General features: G+C 53.5%; 2 protein-coding genes and 1 long non-coding RNA gene across 12 annotated transcripts in view; 1 reads left to right on the top strand and 2 right to left on the bottom strand.

The window, feature by feature from the left end:
- The window catches only part of LOC146401553 (uncharacterized), an 838,561-nt gene that overhangs the window by 654,410 nt on the left and 164,721 nt on the right, over positions 1-19,430 (bottom strand). The window lies entirely within an intron of this gene.
- On the bottom strand, positions 796-14,508 carry KLC4 (kinesin light chain 4). Of its 10 annotated transcripts, none has more exons than XM_013977950.3 (17): positions 13,957-14,508; positions 13,541-13,625; positions 12,545-12,826; positions 10,761-10,991; positions 8,900-8,981; positions 7,866-8,076; positions 7,351-7,438; positions 5,950-6,051; positions 5,540-5,713; positions 4,861-4,960; positions 4,609-4,661; positions 4,322-4,392; positions 4,033-4,141; positions 3,292-3,432; positions 2,889-3,004; positions 2,434-2,497; positions 796-1,262 (listed from the first exon to the last, which is right to left on the bottom strand). In XM_013977950.3, the coding sequence occupies exons 3-17, from the start codon at positions 12,800-12,802 to the stop codon at positions 1,212-1,214; spliced, it is 1,851 nt and encodes a 616-aa protein (XP_013833404.1). In that variant the 5' UTR covers positions 12,803-12,826; positions 13,541-13,625; positions 13,957-14,508; the 3' UTR covers positions 796-1,211. The 10 variants fall into 10 exon arrangements, with proteins under 10 accessions (XP_013833404.1, XP_084824308.1, XP_084824306.1 ...); XM_084968182.1 differs by having other exon boundaries at positions 2,434-2,494; XM_084968180.1 differs by having other exon boundaries at positions 13,541-13,620.
- MRPL2 (mitochondrial ribosomal protein L2) lies at positions 14,665-19,216 on the top strand. Its single transcript, NM_001185067.1, is given in 7 exon segments — positions 14,665-14,880; positions 16,516-16,684; positions 17,544-17,685; positions 17,798-17,913; positions 17,990-18,100; positions 18,533-18,606; positions 18,965-19,216. Coding segments are annotated over 7 exon segments (921 nt in total). The 5' UTR covers positions 14,665-14,784; the 3' UTR covers positions 19,178-19,216.

The following is a 19,430-nucleotide window of genomic DNA, read 5'->3' as shown; positions in this document are numbered from 1 at the left end:
AGGTAACTTGGAGATACTGGTGGGGCCCCAGGAGAAGTGTAGCCTGGAGAAATGAGGGGTCTGGTTTGGCTCTGGACCAATCTGAACCCAAAGGTAGAGAGAGACTAGGTGTTCTTTGAATGGCTGACTGAAGGCTTTTAAACTGACAAATTCATCCCAAGTCCATCTCCAGGCAGGCTGGGCTGTGTCAGGGCATGGCCAAGTCTCCAGCTGTGGGGAGGCCCAGAACAGCCCTTGTTCCAGGCACCCCCACCCCCAGCGCCACCACCCCCACATTCTTCCTTTGTTGTGAAAGCAGCAAGGGGTGTAGGAGGCGGGTCAGGAGGAGTCAAGCTTTAGAAGATGGGCCCCAGCTGCTGCTGGGCCTCCAGGCTCTGCTGAGAGAGGATGGATAGTAAGTGCCTCTTCCCCCTCTGGCTCCGGAGGGCCCCCCAGGCCTGCTTAGACCTCCCTTCCCCCAAGCAGCTGGGAGGAGGAGGGGCAGCCACAGAGGGCCTCACAGGCCAGGAGCAGTGGCGCCAGGACTCCAGGGTCCTGCCACATGGCCACCACATGTCCCTGACAACCGGGTCCACAGCACCTTCTCCTTGGGATGTGGGCCTCCCCCCACCCCCCAGACGCCTTCCCGCAGGCCCTGCTGGAGAGGATACAAACGGGGAAGGAAGAGAGGAGGGAGCCAAGAGGCGAACATTCCTCCTGCTGCCCCATCCATCACTGCCCTCACCCTTCTGTGAAGGGCCCCAACACAACCCTTGCTTCCTACCCTCTTCAGTGAGGACTCCAGTGGCTGAATGGTTGGTTACCTGATTCCTTTATTTAAGAAAAGTGAAATACACGGACCTGAAGTGAAGCATTGGAGGGAAAAAGAGAGGCCAGGGCAAGACAGGTCAGCTGGCCAGTCCCAAACCTTCTGTCAGAAAAGCCAGCCACAGGCTGCATCTCTGAGGTGCACACCTGCTCTTTACCCACTTTGGGGGCCCTAGTAGTAGATGGAGCCACTCTAGAGGACCACAGGGTGGGGAGAGGGTGTCCTGAGGTTGGTTCCTGAGGGGGATTCCTGAGGAGGGAGCTGAGACCCTGAGGGCATCTTCTGGTTAACTGCTCCCCCTTCACTGTCCCACTGTAGGGTTGGAAGAGCCAGGAGCCACAGGGAATGCTGTGAGGGCTGCTGGGGACCCACCGGTCCCAGGGAAGGCAGGGGAGCTTGAATGTCAGCTGCTTGAAGAGAGATTCGTACTGCTGGCACTGAGGCCTCGGGAGACCTGAAACAGACAACCCCATGCCATCAGCTCAGGGATCTCAGCCTGCCAAAGACTGGCCCCTGGAGTCTCTCCATCTCATGGCTGCAGCTTCTCTCTGGACCTAGGATGGAACCTCTAACCTCAACCCCAAGCTCTGGGGCTTTGTTGACCCCTTGTTAGGACTTCCCAGAAGGCCACCATCTGGTGGAGAAAATACCTGGAAGAACCATGTGAATATCAGCATATACTTCAAATTTTTTTTTTTTTTTTTTTTTTGCCCTTTTTAGGGCTGTACCTTCGGCATATATAGGTTCCTAGGCTAGGGGTCCAATCAGAGCTGCAGCTGCTGGCCTACACCACAGCCACAGCCACAGCAACGCAGGATCCGAGCCCCATCAGCGAACTATACCACAGCTCACGGCAATACCGGATCCTTAACCCACTGAGCGAGGCCAGGGATCAAACCCACATCCTCATGGATACCAGGGTTCGTTTCTGTTGCACCACAGCGGGAACAGGAACTCCTGGCATATGCTTTGAATGTGTTGCTACAAGTGGTCCTTTCCCATTAAAATGTCATTGCTGTTTTCTCAAAAGGAGATGAGTTAATACTTTTTTTTTCTTTTTCTCTTCTCAGCTCCTACAGACTCCCCAAGGTGAGGAATGTGGTGGCTGTAAGGAGAGAGCAATTAGTATCCCCAAATCATTCTTGAATAATTCATAATTCCAAAGTACCCATTTAGAGAACATCAATTCCTGCTTTCCTCCTGATTAATTTATGTGCTACTATCTCTGGCCCCAAACTGTCCCTTGGTGATCACCACCCCCAACAAGCTGTCTGCCCAACTCCAAGTCCCTGGCAGAGTCTTCATCCCAGTAACTCTCCCCTCTTCCTGGCTTGTCCTTTTTTGTGGGGGGCTGCACCCTTGGCCTATGGAAATTTCCAGGCTAGGGGTTGAATTAGAGCTGTAGCTGATGGCCTACACCACAGCCACAGCAAGGCCAGATCCGAGCTGCATCTGAGAGCTACACCACAGCTCACGGCAACACCGGATCCTTAGCCCACGGAGGGAGGCCAGGGATCAAGCCTGCGTCCTCGTGGATGCTAGTCAGATTCATTTCTGCTGATGGGGACTCCCTGGCTTGTCCTTTCTTTCTCACCTACCACTGTGCCCACAAGCACTGCTCTCACCTGGAGGGGCGTTGCATTGGGTTGGTTCAGATAGTTCAAGGAGGCTGCCCGCTTCATGTTGCTGCTACAATGGAAAAGAAAGAACTGAAGCTTCTTCTCTTTCCCATGGGTAACCCTTAAGCCGTGGCTTCTTGGGCACCACCACAGGAAGTCAGATCACTGCCTTCCCACCATCCATCCTCCCAACACACACACACACACACACACACACACACACACACACACACACACTCACACAAAACCCAACTTCATCAGTAATCAGCATCTGCTCAGGTATTGTTTTCCCCCAACTGAGGCACCCATTCTCCCCACACTCTCTCCACAACTGTCCCATTGACCTCCTCCATGTTTCTCTCCAAGACGCTTCTTCTCCAGAGATGAGAGGCCAGGAGGAGTTAGAGTTGGAGGCCAGGGCTCAGCCGCCTGCTCTGCCGTATCTCAGGCTCACTGCCTACCTGGAGGGCCGGGGCTCGGTCCCCTGGAGCTTCCTCACCAGGAGCTCACTGCTTCTACGGAGAACATCTCGGATCTTGCCCAGAGAGCCGCTCCTCTGCAGGGCCCCGCTGCCATCCTGGCAGAGAGGGGTAGGGGACAGAAGCTAAGGGGACCCCAGGCAGCCTGGCTTCTGAGTGTACTCCTGCCATTTACGCTGCCACCTCCCCCTGCCCCCAAAAGCCCAGCGACTGAAAACAAGAGCCCGGTCAACAGCTGGCTTGCAGAGAGACCCCGGAGAGGGATGGGCCACCGGAGCTGGGATGGGGACAACAGGCCCTCATGCACACATCCTACAGGCTCAGTGCCTGTCACCACCACCAGCAGGAGGGGCAGAAGAGATCAAGGGGTCCCCATCCAACTTACCCCTGACCACTCCACAGCCACTGAGGCATCTTCACCTCCCTCGAATTTCACGCTGCCCCCAAAGCCCTCCTGGGAGGTCCTTCCACTGTCACCCTCCCCAAGCAGCTCAGCCACCTTGGTCTGGCTGATCGGGTCAGTGCCCTGGAAAGAAAAGGAAGAAGCTGGGACGTCTCATTTCTGAGCTCCTCAGGATGGGGTTTTCAAACTTTTTCTCACCACTAGGGTCAAAGATAAGGTTTTTCCTGTGACCTCCCAGTACACACATACTGGGAAGGAGACACTCACCTTTTCTATTTGCAGTGCATTCCACATCTAGATACACACCTAGGCTTAGCCATGGCTCTCGCGGGACTGATTTTAGACCCACTAGTGAGTCAAGACCCACAACTGAAGAAACTCTGCTTCGGGGCTCCCCACAGTCGCAGCCCTCCCACCCATACCACCCCACGCTGCTCCCCAGAAGATGCTTCACGCTGTGAAAGGACAGGGTTTCTCTGCTGATAGTTCCAGTTAGTGAAGTGAACCTTGAACTTCGAGTCCTGACCACAAAGGGCAGGTGGGAAGTAAGAGTACGCTTCAAAACAACCACGACCACAAGCGGGTCTCAGCTTCCTCTCCAACCTTCCTCCTCAGCTGCCCCCCCTTACTCCTTGGAGACTGACAAGCAGCCTCAGTGGTCCCCCATCCTGTCCTGTCCCCAGGCCCTCCCTTCCAGACCTCCTTTCCCTCCAGGTCTCTGACCTGCTTCCAGGAGCGCAGGGCACACTCCTCCAGGGTCTCAGCTGCTTCCAGCTTTCCTTGGCACCTGTACAGAGCTCCGAGGTTCCTCAGAGTCGTGTTCACGGTGGGGCTGTGGCAGATGAGACCAGGGAAGGGAGAGAGGATGGGTTCAGAACACAAGCAGGAGAGAGAGGGAGCGGAGCTGAGGCCCAGGGAAGGTCAAACAGAAGAAGGGGATGGTCCAGGAGGCTGAGATGCCAGCATGGGTGGCAGCATCAGAGGCCAAGCCTGCTTCTCACCGGCAGCTTACCTGCTCACTTTGCAGGCCTTGTACCAGCCTCCATACTCAGCGTAGGGTGTGCCGCCCTCCCGGTGTGGGCTCTGCAGGAGGACAGAGGGGGAGGGGAAGCCAGAGATGAGAGGATGGAGATGCTGGGGTGCAAGCTGGTGCTGGGCTTGGTGCAGGCTGGGCTGGGGAAGGCACCGTGGGTCTGGGGCTGGCCCTCGGGTGGGAAGTGAGGAGCTGGCAGGCTGGTGCAGGAGCAAGACAGAGGCCTGGTAGCCTCTGGCTCCCCAGGTTGGGCCCCCCCAACTCACTTTGCTCATTGCCTCCCGCTCCTCTGCATGCATCCAGATGGGCTTGTGGTTGTCTGGGGGTGACACACGGGATGGAGTGGCAAGGTTAGAGGACAGAACTGGATAGTATGGGGGGAGCCAGGACCCAGAGGCCAACAGGCCTGGACTAAAGGGGCCCAGCTCCCCCTGGGAACCACTGTGGCCCACCTCCCAAGCCCTGGTCTGCATTTCCTTTCCTCCCTGCAGCTCCCTGCCCAGGTCCTCACCACGCACCATCCACAGAGCCAAACTCCTGCAAGTGGGCACGGGTCAGGATCTCTTTATAGAGCGTCTCAGCCTCAGCATATTTGCCCTGTTTCAGGTAACAGGAAGCCTGGGGGCAGGAAGGCAAAAACACAGGAGCAAGAGGTGGAGATAAAGTCTGGGATTTCCCCGTCTTCTTCTTTTTTTTTTTTTCTTTTTCTTTTAGGGCTGCACCCACGGCATATGGAGGTTCCCAGGCAGGGGTCCAATCAGAGCTACAGCTGCTGGTCTACACCAGAGCCATGGCAATGCCACATCCGAGCCTGAGCTACGTCTTCGACCTACACCACAGTTCACAGCAACACAGGATCCTTAACCCACTGAGTGAGGCCAGGGATCAAACCATTCCTCAAGGATATCAGCAGGATTTTTAAGCTGCTGAGCCACAACAGGAACTCCTGCGACTGCCCCTTCTTGATGACTTTCCCCAGAGATGCTCCTCATATCTCCTTTTCTAGCTGCAGGGTCCACAGTGTTCCCACGCCAATTCCAAGAGGCTATGGAATTTCTGCCTTCCCACAGGAAGGAAGCAGACCTCTCAGCCCCAAAGGCAGCCCCAGAGCTGGGCACAAAGACGAGGAGGTGAGCACAGGGACTTAGACGCTTTCCCCTCCCCTCTGCCCATGGCCTCTGCCCCTCCCTCCCTTACCAGGTTGTTCTTGGTCCGGGCTACGTTAGGGTTGTCAGGCCCCAGCTGCCCCTCATAGATGGCCAGTGCCCGCCGGTAATAGCGTTCCACGGCCTCATACTTGCCCTGGTTTTGGCACAACAGGGCCAGGTTGTTCAGTTGCTTTGCCACATCTGGGTGGTCAGTGCCCAGGACCTGAAGGGGTGCAAAGGAGGGACAGATGACTATGACTGTGCGTGTGGGTGTGTGTGCGGGTGCGGGCGTGTGTGCGCATGCCCAGGCAGGGAGCAGGGGGAAGGGAATGATGAAACAGAGAACAAGGCAGACACAGGGATGAGGCCAAAGGAAGTGAGGCAAGAGGGTAGACTGGAAGAGAGATGATACAAGAGGGCTCTCCGCAACAGGGAAGAATGGGCAGAGGGCACGGGTACCTTTTCTCGAATCTCCAGGGCCCGCTGGCACAGTGGCTCTGCCTCCTTGTATTTGCCTCTCTTACCATAGAGCACAGCCAGATTGTTGAGTGTGGCGGCCACCTAGCAAGACAAGCCCGTCCCCATCAGATGCTGGTGCTGCAAAAGACCTTGAACGGCAGGGCCCCACGCTGCACAACTCCAAGACAAGTGGACTCCGCCAGAGGCCGGGGAGGGGCAAGGGCTGAAGCCCTAGGCTCTGAGGTTCTCCATGAGGGTGGTATCGCCTTCTGGGAAGATACTTAGGTACTTCTGGAGGCAGGGTTTTTGTTTCTTGTTTGCCAGGAAGACTAAGGACCCTGTTACCTTCGGGGAGACGAGGATGCTACGAATGTTCTGCCTGTGTGGGCCCCCTCGAGCAACTTTGGAATGTCCTGCCAGACATCTAAGCACTGAATATAAGCTTTGACATTTGATAGGACATCAAGACAGGAGTTGTTGTTTGTTTGTTTGTTTGTTTTCAGTCGCACCCATGGCACACAGAAGTTCATGGGCCAGGGAGTGAATCCGTGCCACAGCAGCAACCCAAGCCACATCAGTGACAATGCTGGATCCTTATCCCACTGAGCCACGACGGGAACTCCATAAGTTACTTTTCTTATTTCTCTTTTCTAATAATAAAGTATCATTCAACTTTTTTGGGAAAGTGTAGGTGTAGGTAAGTTACATTCTCTATGAGTTAAGCATTAGGAAAATATACATCATTAGAAGCAATCACTGGGTCTCAGAGAGTTGAAAACCACTAGCATCAGCAGACAGTGTTGGGAGAAAGGGGTCTTCATGCCTCCTTCCTCAGAAAACCCAGGGCTGAGGGCAATGGATGGACAAACTAAGAAAACATAGGGGGAGTTCCTGTCGTGGTGCAGTGGAAACAAATCCAACTAGGAACCATGATCCCTGGCCTCTCTCAGTGGGTTAAGGATCTGGCGTTGCCATAAGCTGTGGTGTAGGTAGCAGATTCAGCTCGGATCCACTGTTGCTGTTACTGTGATGTAGGCTGGCAGCTATAGCTCCAGTTCGACCCCCTAGCCTGGGAACTTCCATATCCTGTAGTGCAGCCCTAAAAAAAAAGACACGGAGTTCCCGTCCGGGTACAGTGGAAATGCATCTGACTAGGAACCATGGGGTTTTGGGTTCGATCCCTGACCTTCCTCGGTGGGTTAAGGATCTGGTGTTGCCATGAGCTGTGGTGAAGTTCACAGATGCAGCTCGGATCTGGCATTGCTGTGGCTCTGGTATAGGCAGGTGGCTACAGCTCTGATTGGACCCCTAGCCTGGGAACCACCATACGCCATGGTTGCAGCCGTAAAAAGACAAAAAAAAAAAAGAGAACACAGGGGAAGGAGAGGAAGGAATACTGACAGCAGGGTGGTCCCGACCCAGGGTGCTCTCTCGAATGCTGAGGGCATCATTCAGCAGATGGGCAGCTTCCTTATACTTATTCTGGTCCCTGTGAGAGGACAAAAGTGACAAGGGGTTACATCCCACTCTGTCCCCAAGCCATCTCCCTACATTTGGGGTATCTTTAGGGATTGGGACCCCCCACGAGGAAACAGGAAGCCTGGAAAGAACAGTGAGACGGGTTCACTGACACACCCAGGACACACCGAGAGGAGGGCACAGTCACAGGCTGCAAGAGTCAGAAACAGAAAACCCTCCCCAGAGAAGAGACTGGAGAAGCAAAAGGCCTGAGGGATGAGTCTGCTCTAAGGTCAAGTGCTCAGATATGAATGAGTTCTGGTACTGGAGAAAGCCCGCTGGCAGGGTACACCTGCGAGGGGGAAGCGGTACCCTGCGGAAGGGAGGAGCGGGAGCCAAAGGCGGATAGAGGCGGGAACACGGAGGCAGGTTCATGCCAGGAGGCAGGCCGTACTCACCGATACACCAAAGCCAGGATGTTGAGCATGGTGGCCACGTCGGGGTGGCCTCGGCCGGACGTGCGTTCCAGGTCCTCCAGTGCCTGCTTGCAGAGTGGCACGGCTACCTCATAGCGGCCCTGGGCGGCATACTGTATCACCAGATTGTGCAGTGTCCGCAGCCTCGCTGGGATCTCATAGCCGTTATGCTGGGCGCCCTGGCCACGGGCCACTACACCATGGCAGAAGACTTCCTCAGATGATGCTGCCTCTCCCTCTGCTGCCTGCCCTTTCCACCCCAACTCCATAGCTTTTTTTTCAGGCCACACCTGCAGCATATGGAGGGTCCTAGGCCATGGGCGGAATTAGAGCTGCAGCTGCCAGCCTATGCTACAGCCTCAGCAACGCAGGATTCCAGCTGCATCTGTGACCTACACCACAGCTCATGGCAATGCCAGATCCTTTAACCCACTGAGCGAGGCCAGGGATCGAACCTGCATCCTCATGGATACTAGTCAGGTTCATTTCTGCTGAGCCACACCGGGAGCTCTGCCACATCTCCTTCAGTACCTGTGCCCATCTCTCACCTCCAGGCTCAACAGCTAATCTCCTGCCCCCTCTGTTGCCCCTGTGCCCCTCAGAGTCCCGTTTGTTCACCCGGTCATTCCTTCATTCAACAAATGTTTACTCAATGTGCAAGAGGCAGGGGCTGTGGCAGGGATACAAAAATAAGAAAGACCTGGTCCTTCCCCTTGAGGCACTCATGCTCTTCCACCTCAGGCTCATTCTCCCACTCAACTGTGAACCCCTCACTGGTGAGACCTGGTCTCCTTAGGACCTAGCACAGGGCCTGACACCGGCTAAGTGCTTAATAAATGTTGATGAATAAGGGAAGGGGGGCTGAGGAAATCAAAGTCCTGGTCCCTGGCCCACCTCCAGAGGAAGGGGAGAACCTATTCCTGGGTGATGAGCATCCTGTGTTCAGGGTGGACCACAGCGGGGGCCCAGCCTCCCGCTGCCCCCTCTTCACCCTCCAACTCCGGAGGCCAACTCACAGCCATTGCTGGGGTCCTCTTCCTCTTCATTTCGGAAGAGGTCATCCAGGGAATCCTTGGAGGCATCGCCTTCCTTCTCCTCCTGGAAGGGAAGCAGCAGCGTGTCTGGGCCACGATAGCACCAGTAGCCTCTTCAGGACCCCCTCCAAACCACAATCACTGACTCGGGAGGCTGGGACAGGTCCCTCGTTCATGTCTCTGCCCCTGGGAAGGCCAGCATCTGTCCCGCCAAGTTTAGGCCTTTCTTTTTTTCTTTTTTCTTTTTTTTTTTTTTGTCTTTTCCGGGGCCACACCTGCGGCATATGGAGATTCCCAGGCTAGGGGTCGAATTGGAGCTGTACCCACCAGCCTACGCCACAGCCACAGCCACAGCAACACCAGATCCGAGTCGCATCTGCAACCTACACCACAGCTCATGGCAACTCCGGATCCTTAACCCACTGAGCAAGGCCAGGGATCAAACCCGCAACCTTATGGTTCCTAGTCGGATTCGTTAACCACTGAGCCACGACAGGAACTCCAAGTTTAGGCCTTTCTTGTTCAGAAAAAAACAGAGATGCTTTGGCCAGAATCTCAGGACTCTCCCGTCCTTCACATCCAGAAACTTTCCTTCCTAAACATCCTTGCCCTTCACCTTTCCCCCCACCTCCACTCTTAAAATTATAGTCCCGTGTTGATCCCTGTGTGTTTACACTGATTACATGTCTGTCCTGAGGGCAGGGGAGTGTCTGATCTCACTGACACGTACCCAAAGTGTCTAGCTCAGCCTCACACCCATCATCCGCTGGCGCTCACTCTGGACTTAGGGTTCAACCCACACTGTCTAACCAGCGTCCACACTGGATGAACACACTCTGCCCTTCCAGATCCTGCAGCCTTGTACAAAGACCTCCACCCCTCCTGCCCAGTTTCACCAGTGCGTCCCATACACATCATCCCACTTTCCCTGGGTCAGACCACCATTCACCCCTGGAGCCTTATCTATGACAGACAGGCAGACAGATGGACACACACACACACACACACACGCCCCACCTAGAAAGCTCCTTCTCCTTCATGACCATCAAAATCCATCCCAGTTCCTAATCCCATCAAATAAAAACATCACCTAAATCTTACCCATCCCTGTACGCTGCCTCCCCTGGGAATCTTTCAGACCATCCCAGCCCCCAGGAACCTATCTCCTTGGAATTCCTTCCACACTGACTGAACCGCTCCTCGAGCACTGGGCACTTGCCGCTTGGTGTGGTCACATACGTGTTCTCACATGTGAGCCTTGTTCCTACAGCTACATTATAAGCTCAAGGAGGCAGGAACTCTCTTTTGTAGTTCCTTACATCCAGCCCGACACACAACTTCTTACACAGAAGACTTAGAGAGACAGATAAATGCCTGCTGTGGGACGGTTAAATAACACACATTTTGAGAGTGAACTTTAGGACTTGCTCAACTGGGCTGTGCTTTTCCTAACTGCAGTGCTGAGGCTTCTGAAGGGGAATTGTCCAAACGCTTCTCTGTCACCCCCAAAACACCTGTCACTGTGAGAGCCGTGTTCACTGTTGTCTCCCCAGCAGAGTGCGCTGCACCTGACACACAGCAGTCATTCAATCAAATGTTGTCTTTGTCGAAACCCGACGAGCCACCACCATGGAAACTCCCATTCAACCGTATGCTGATTGAATGACTACTGTTTCCCCCTTGCTGTCATCTGGAGTTGGTGTCAGGACCTGAAATCTGCCAGATGGGGGCAGGCTGGGCAGGGCTGCTGGCCCTTGTGGGTGATGGAGCAACTGCCCAATGTTGGTAGTGGTGACTCTGTTTTGCCCGCCCCGCAGCCACCGTCACCTGTGCACATGCTCACCGCAGTGTGCCCATCTTCGTCATACTGTCGCAGCTGTCCCAGGAACTCTAGGTGCTTCTTTTCCTCCTCCAGCTGAGCCACGGCTTGTTCGCTGCGCTGGAGTCGCTGCTGGGTACCCGCCAGCTCGTCCCGGAGCCACTGGTTCTCCTGACACAGCCGCCGGACCTGAGCCCGCAGCTTCTGTTTCTCTGACTCCACTGTGCTCAGGTGGTTGGCCAGGGCCAGCATCACCTAGGTGGGCACATCCTGTGAGCCTCAGGTGCTGGATGGGAGTGTTGAAGGATAGGCAGAGGGAAGCCTTTGGAGGCGGCAAGACTGCCAGGGGCCAGGAGGGAGAGTTGGGTAACCTTCGAAATATACCCTGAATCCAATTTCTCACCACCTCCAGAGCCCCCACCCCGGGCCAAGCCACCATCAGTTCCCACATGGATTATGGTAATAGCCTCCTAACTGGCCTCCCAGTTTCTGCCCTTGTTCTTCTAGAGTCTGTTCTCAACCTTGCAGCCAGATGATCCATTTATTTTTGTCTTTGTAGGGGCCACACAGGCAGCACATGGCAATTCCCAGGCTAGGGGTCGAATCAAAGCTGGAGCTGCACGGTCTACGCAGCCACAGCAAAGCCAGATTTGAGCCCTATCTGCGGCCTATACCTCGGCCTGTGGCAACTTCGGATCCTTAATCCTTTGAGCGAGGCCAGGGATCAAACCCACATCCTCATGGATACTAGCTGGGTTCTTAAATGGCTGAGCCACAACAGGAACTCCCAGATGATCCTTTTAAAATGCTGACTTAGACCACATCACTCCTCCACTCAGGACATTCCAATAGCTTCTGTCTCATTCAAGGTAAAAGCCAAGTCCTTATGATGGCCTACAGTGCCACATGCTCTGTCCCCCTCCCCCACCCCCATTACCTCTCCAACTTCGTTTTCTATTTTGCTTCCCCTCAGTCACTGCACTGGCCAGGGGGAAGCCGCACTGGCCCCTCAGTGAACTCAGGGGACGGCTCGAGGTCAGGGCCTCTGCACTTGCTGTCCATGCTCTCAAAATGCTCTTCCCCTGTTTAGTTTACTGTATGACCCAACCCCTCATCTTCAATTCTTTTTTTTTTTTTTTTGGCTTTTGTCTTTTTAGGGCCATACCCACAGCCTATGGAAGTTCCCAGGCTGGGGGTCGAATCAGAGCTACAGCTGCCGGCCTACACCACAGCCACAGCAATGCCAGATTTGAGCCGCATCTGTGACCTACACCACAGCTCACGGCAATGCTGGATCCTTAATCCACTGAGCGAGGCCAGGGATCAAACCCACAATCTCATGGTTCCCAGTCAGATTTGTTTCCACTGCGCCACGATGAGAACTCCCTCATCTTCAATTCTTTGCTCAAATGGTGCCTTTTCAGTGAGGCTTTCCCGAACCACCCCACCTAAAACTGTATCCTCTCTCCATACACCCCAATCCCCTTCCTTGCTTTATTTTTACCTTTTTATCCTTAGCAATTATCACTCTGGCACACTGAATCACTTATTTATTTGTGTATCACCTGCTTCCCCCAGCTAGACTCTAAGCTCCAGGATGGCAAAGCTTTATGGCCGTTGTGTTGAGTGATCACTCTCCCGAGCATCCAGAAGATTAGTGCCTGGCACATGGTGGAGGCTTAATACTTATTAACTGGGTGAATGAATGCAAGCATCTAGGAAAAGGGATCCCAAGTGAACCCAAAACTCCATCAGACAATTCTCCTCCATCTACCTGGGGCCACTTGGCACCACCTCCTCCCCCTCACCTGGGCCTCACTCAGCCCCAGCTCGATGTTTTCCATGGATCGGCGCAGCTGCCGGGCCTTCTCGTGCACCAGCCCTTCTTCATGGCCTCCCTGCTGCAGACACTCGATGGTATGCGAGAGGCTTTGCAGCACTGCCTGGTGCTCACTGTGTAGAGCCTCCAGACCTTGGCTCACCAGACGGGTGCTCCCCAGGATCTCCTCCTGGCTGAGCCGGTGCCCTGCAGACTCATCCCGCTGTCCCAACACCAGGCCCGACATCCTGGCCAGGGGACCTTGTCTGGGCTACAGAGAAACAACAGAGCTTAGCTGAAGTCAAAATAACAACGAGTGGCTGAGCGCCCTGGTTAGAGGCTGGCGGGGGTGGTGGAGGGGGGAGTACAAGTGAAGGAAGAGAGCAAATGGAGGGGGGGAACCCTGTGGTTTAATTGGAGAGAACAAGTGACCAGTGAGGAGGCAGCCTGCGACACTAGACACAAAACTAAGGTTGGGGGAGATAGAGAAGGAGAGGAATTGACTTGAACGAAGAAAAAGTATAGAAGGAACAGAGGTGCTGAGAAGTACCAGAGGGACTGAGCTAAGGAACAGAATGGAAAAGGAGTTGGAGACAGATTTGGGGTTAAGAAAAGGAATCAGGAGAGGAGAGACAGCCCTCTAGGGAGCACAGAGGCTGTTTGAGAGCATTGCAAAGGGAACGAGGTTAAAGCAGGCAGGAGATATGCTGAAAATAGTCAGAATTTTTTAAAAAGTGCGGGGAGAAATAGGTTTCAAATCAATGTTTAAATCAAGAAAGAGAAGGAAAAGAAAAAAAATAGGAGCCTTCATCACAGGACCCAGATGAGAGGCACCTAGAGGTGCGGGTTGCCCACAGAGCTAAGCCCAGCATCTGCAAACCTGGTCAGCCCTGCCTCTTTCCCCACATGCCTGAAACCTCAGGCCTCAGGCTGTCTGACTACTTCCTCAAAAGGGCCTTGTTTCTCATCTTTGAAGTCTTCTTACCTGTATATAACCCTTGGTTGTGGCGTTCAGGCAGGAGCCCGGAAGAAACTCTGTTCAAGCAGCCAGGGACTCAGAAGGATCTGCCCTGCCCAAAGTCCAGAAGTCCAGCGTTCCCACCCCTTCTCTCACCACTTCACAGCCTCCCGAGGACCTGGCATAGAGCCCCACCCAGGACAAACACCCTCCCTCCCCTGCCCACAGGTCTTCAAAGACGACCAAGGTCCCTCCTCCTTCCAGAAGCCAACCTCCCACCCCAAGCCTGGGAGCTATTTTCTCCCAAGAAGAGAGTGAGATCTGATCTGAGACCTGAGGCAAGGGGCGTGTCTGGGAACGGGTGAGGAGGAAGACCTGGTCACTCTTTGCCCAGTCATCTCTATGGCTTTGTCTCTATCATGATCACGTACTAACATACTAACAGGCTCTGAGAGTCAGCGTAGAGTGCCTCCCAGGTGCCCGATGATGCAGGGAAGAATGGCAGGTCCGCTGAGCGGCTGCAGGATCACAGAGGATCGCGGCGCTAGGACTTGGTCTCCCCGGCCTGGGAATGCGGTGAAGTGTCCCAGGCTGTCGACCTGCCCTGAGGCCCAGGGTGGGGAGAGAGTGCGATGGGCAGGAGAGAAGGGAGGAGGTGCGGGGTGATGACCCAGGTCCGCGTCGCGGGCGAGGAGGACCAGGGGCCGGATTATCCCGAGGTCAAGGAGTCAGTTGGTAGCGCAGGGGGCGGGGCGGACCGTCTGTCCGTCCGTCTGGACGCCGAGGGGGCGGGAAGAATCCCGGGGGGCGGAGTTTTTGAATCCGACTCGAGTTGTTTGAGACTGCTCGGAAGGGCTCATTTCTTAATCTGTCCGGGAGTGCAAGAAAGAGGTAGCAGGATCTCAACTCTCTGCCCCAGAGGTACCCTTAAAGACTCACCCGCAGTCTGATGATCTGGCTACAGCTCTTGCCGGTACTGCCCCTTTAAATCCATCATGGCTGCCGCTCAAGGCAATTGTTTTGACGGCTCTGAGGGGCGGGGCCTGTTCCCCAGTCACGCGACCTATGAGCCGCCAGGGGATTGGGTCTACCTGGCACAGGGAGGAAAGGAGGTGTGTGTCCAACTTGGTCTTGGGTTCTCCGCCCGCCTCTTTTCTTTTTACGTCAGGATGGAGCGACGGCACTTGGACCAGTTAGCGTCATCCAGTAGCGCCAGGGTTCCTCGCTAAAGGTGATGGTGGTGTGCTGAACCCAACCGAGCCTGGCCAATCATGGCCCTGCGGGTATTGACCCGCGCTCTTAGCTCTCTGAGCCTGACGCCCCGGATCGCTGTCGCCCCCGGCCTAAGTCTGCTCCCGGCCGTCCAGGTAATCTACCTTACCGGGAGTGAGGCTGTTTCCATTCGGCAACCGGAGATGGGGCACCAGGAGACGCGGGGCGGGGGGGGGTGCGAGTCTGGTTAGGAGTCACGCCGGCCCGTGACCTTGGATAAGTAACTCTCAGCCTCAGCTTTCTCCTCTGTAAACGTTGCTATCTCATAGGGTCGCTGGATTCCTCAGACAAGATATTGAAGATGAAGTGCTCACAGACAAATGTACAGCTTTCAATAATAACTTACGTTTATTGAGTGTCTCATAAGCCAAGTCAAATAAACTTTTAAATAAATGAATTCCTTTCAACCAGTTTATAAGTTATTATCATTACCGTGTTACACATGAGAAAACTGATATGTAATCCAAGCTCGTACACCAACTATTGGAGCTAGGCAGACTGGCTTAAAAGCCTGGGCTCTTAACCATTATTATAACCATTAAGGATGAGTTAAAAGAATTAGAAAATTCAGGGCAAGATACCAAGACTAGGGGCCTAACATATGAAGAAATCACAAGATTCCTAGTGGGCTGGGCAACTGGTGAGTTACAGAAAAGAAGTTTGTCTTACCTCTCTAGACCTTTCAGACTGATGGTGGAGTTTGGCAGATGGATACTTAAAATTCAAAACCAAACCAACCTACAATGTGAAATGTTGGGACTACAGCAATGAACAAAACATAAATGGTCTCTCCCCTCCATTCACATCTGAAAAACTCAGAAACATAATGCAGTAAAATGGTCACAGGGCATTGCTGATGGTGGCACATGAATATATAGAAGTTATCAGCTCTGGAGAAGTGAGTTGTTTAGGGAAAGAAAAGTTTCTTGGAGAAGGAATGTTTTGAGCCAAATTTGGAAGAAGATGCACCAAAGGGAGAACACTCCATTGAAGAAACACTTCAGAGGTGAGAGGATCAGGAGAGAAGAGGTAATCAGCGCACATATATCTAGATAAAGATTTCCCACTGGTATTTGTGCAAGCTGTGAAGGGTGGAGTTTTGGACACCTATTCTGGGACATTTCCAGGAGGAAGCTACAAGCTAAACTTTGTGCCCTCTCCCTTGGTTCTCCGAGGCTTCTCCTTTCTTTTGACTTTTTATGGCCACACCCACAGCATATGGAGGTTCCCAGGCTAGGAGTCGAATCAGAGCTGCAGCCACCAGCCTGTGCCTTAGCCACAAGGGATCCAAGCCATGTCTGCAACCTATATACCACAGATTCTTTTTTTTTTTTTTTTGTCTTTTCTAGGGCTGTACCTGCAGCATATGGAGATTCCCAGGCTAGGGGTCCAATCGGAGCCATAGCCACTGGCCTACACCAGAGCCACAGCAATGCGGTATCCAAGCTGCATTTGCAACCCACACCACAGCTCAGGGGCATGCCAGATCCTTAACCCACTGGGTGAGGCCAGGGATCGAACCTGCAACCTGATGGTTCTTAGTCGGATTCATTAACCACTGAGCCACAATGGGAACTCCATATACCACAGATTCTTAACCCACTGAGTGAGGCCAGGGATCAAACCCAAATCCTCATGGCCATTAGTCAGGTTCATTACCGCTGAGCCACAATGGGAACTACCCACCTTCAATTAGCTTGCAAGTGAAATTGAATTCTGTTTATCTCTAGGTGACGAACAATGTCCTCCTTACGCTGCCCTCTGGCTTGATGTCGCTTCCCTGCCGCCCAATCCTTACCTCTGTGGCCCTTAGTGCTACGTCTGTGTCCTGGAAGAGTCGTACCAAGTATACCGTTATGCCAGTGAAGATGAGGAAGTCTGGGGGCCGAAACCACACAGGTGGGGGCAGGGGCAAGAAGATTTAAGCAGTAAAGGGGGAAAACATGGTAGGACCCTAGGTCTATATTTTGATACAGCCAGAGGAATGTAAGTAGAAAGCAATTATTGGACTCCTTCTGCATGTAGTAGGTGTGTAAGAATGAGAGGGTTGAATTCAAAGCAACAGACAAGTGGTCTGTGCGCCTAAAGATAATCTAGGTAATTGAAAACCAGCCATACTCAGGAAGCTGCACGATATTTTTCTTCATACCCTTCAAAAAGTTACAATAGAAATTGAACCCAAGTTAACATGGCTCTTAGTAAACTTACTTAAAATTACTGAATTCAGTAATTTGTAGATTTTTTTTTTTTTTCTTTTTTTTTTTGTAGATATTTTTATCTGGAAGTGTTTTGTGGTTTTTTTTTTTTGTTTTTTTGTCTTTTTTGCCATTTCTTAGGCCGCTCCCGCAGCATATGGAGGTTCCCAGGCTAGGGGTCGAATCGGAGCTGTAGCCGCCAGCCCACGCCAGAGCCACAGCAACGCGGGATCCGAGCCATGTCTGCAACCTACACCACAGCTCACGGCAATGCCGGATCCTTAACCCACTGAGCAAGGGTGGGGATCAAACCCACAACCTCAAGGTTCCTAATCAGATTCGTTAACCACTGCGCCACGACGGGAACCCCCCAGAAGTTTTATATTTCAGTATCCTAATTGTGTTTTTACCGAGCTCCATGTAGGTGTTCACCCCCACTTACCCCAATTTTCTACTTGTGTCATAATGTTGGGAAGCATTGCTTTCTGCCTAGGATGACTCTGTTCCCAGTGCTGGGAACAGATGCATCTGACCTGGATCATGTCCCTCCACTGTCCTGACAGGCCAAATCCAAGTGCATGGTATTGGTGGGGGCCACAAGCAACGTTATCGCATGATTGACTTTCTGAGGTTCCGGCCAGAGCATGAATCCAAGCCAGGACCCTTTGAGGAGAAGGTCATTGCTGTCCGCTATGATCCCTGTAGGCAAGTCTGGGATGTAAAATGATGGTGGTGTGGCTGAATGCCTGCTCTGTGGCTCTTTAGAAGATGTGAGGTGGCTTGGATGGTCTCCTTACCTGTCCCTCCCTCTGAACAGGTCAGCAGACATAGCTCTGGTTGCTGGGGGCAACCGGAAACGCTGGATCATTGCCACAGAGAACATGAAGGCCGGAGATACAGTCTTGAACTCTGACCACATAGGTCGAATGGCAGGTGAGAGCTGGCGGCCAGATGTGTGTGGGCTGGGAGGCTGCAAGGGTTCTGGTGCTGATGAAATTCTGTCTTTCAGTTGCTGCTCGGGAAGGGGATGCCCATCCTCTGGGAGCCTTGCCAGTGGGGACCCTCATCAACAATGTGGAGAGTGAGCCAGGCCGGGGGGCCCAGTATATCCGAGCTGCAGGTATGAAGAGAGGAGCCGCTTAGGGTTTTAGAGTGTGGAAGTCCAAGTGGTACCTGAGGGCACAATTCTCTGAACGCATGGGCCCACATCTGGTCCACTGGCAGAGAAAAAGAAGGAAAAACAAGGACGAAGAGGTGTTTGTGGGAATTCCCATTGCGGCTCAATGGATTAAGGACCCGATGTTGCTGTGGCATGAGCTGTAGCTGCAGCTCTGATTCCAGCCCTGGCCCGGGAATGTCCATGTGCCGCAGGGGCAGTCATAAAAAAAAGAAAAAGTGCTTGTGTTTGGACCTAAAACCTTGCATGCATCCTACTTCGGTGTTTCTACTCCTAAAAGGCAAAGCAAGGGTGGTGTGGAGGGTGTGTGTCCTCTTGAAAACCTGCCACCTCCTCCTCTGTGGAGGATGGCAGAGCTTTTTCTCCCTTCCCCAGGGACCTGCGGTGTGCTGCTACGGAAGGTGAATGGGACGGCCATCATCCAGCTGCCCTCGAAAAGGCAGATGCAGGTGTGTGTAGGGTGCAGGTGGAAGGGATCGGCAAAGGAGGAATTTCTGGAATGTACCTTTCCTGTACGGAATAGCTCCCAGGTGTTTCATGTTTAGAACTGCCTGGAGCTGAGTCTGTCCTTTCTGTCCTGTGACTAGTTGTGCCTTGTCAGGCTGCCACCTTCATGGAGTAGGAAACACCGACTTTTGTTCCTAACTACTGCGGGATCTGCTCTTAGGTTCACTTATCTTGTGCTTTTCCCTTGTCCGCTCCCTTCTCTCCCCGAGTGTAAGAAGCCTCCCGAGGGCCCATGCCCTGGGCAGTGTCAGCCTTTTTCTCCCCATGGTTCATTCTCCTCCTTCTGCTTTTCTCTGTCAGGTGCTGGAAACGTGCATAGCAACCGTGGGCCGAGTATCCAATGTTGATCATAACAAACGGGTCATCGGCAAGGCCGGGCGGAACCGCTGGCTGGGAAAGAGGCCTAACAGTGGGCTCTGGCAGCGTAAGGGGGGCTGGGCTGGCCGGAAGATTCGGCCGCTGCCCCCCATGAAGAGTTACGTGAAGCTGCCCTCAGCTGCTGCCCAAAGCTAATATCCCTGGACTCTAATAAAATGGCCCCTATTTGTATCTGTTTCTGGTTTTGGGGGGAGGGAGGATCATACACACCGGACAGGAGTGGGAGGTGACGGGGACAAGAGCAGACAACCTTTGCGGGGGTGGAGGGGAGACAGGAAAGGAAATCTAGGGTTCCTCCCTCATTTGCAGCCGCCTCGCTCGCCTCGGTCCCTTTGGATGTGGTGGAGGAGGGGGGCATAAGAGAGCAAGTCTTTTCCAGTTCCGACTT

Source organism: Sus scrofa, chromosome 7 (genome assembly GCF_054392235.1).
Source record: "Sus scrofa isolate SSC_HxYL_T2T_F1_AM1 chromosome 7, Sscrofa_HxYL_maternal_Yorkshire_Landrace_v2.0, whole genome shotgun sequence".
NCBI lineage: Eukaryota > Metazoa > Chordata > Mammalia > Artiodactyla > Suidae > Sus > Sus scrofa.
The sequence above is the reverse complement of the archived record's forward strand: the minus strand, read 5'-3'. Positions and strand labels throughout refer to the sequence as shown.

Excerpts from the sequence above, each read along its gene's own strand:
- KLC4 (XM_013977950.3), bottom strand. The coding sequence starts at position 12,802 with ATGTCGGGCCTGGTGTTGGGACAGCGGGATGAGTCTGCAGGGCACCGG. Across the intron at positions 5,714-5,949 it reads CCCTGGAGATTCGAGAAAAG|GTCCTGGGCACTGACCACCC; the intron begins GTACCCGTGCCC and ends GCACCCCTTCAG. Across the intron at positions 3,433-4,032 it reads CCCTGCGCTCCTGGAAGCAG|GGCACTGACCCGATCAGCCA; the intron begins GTCAGAGACCTG and ends TTTTCTTTCCAG.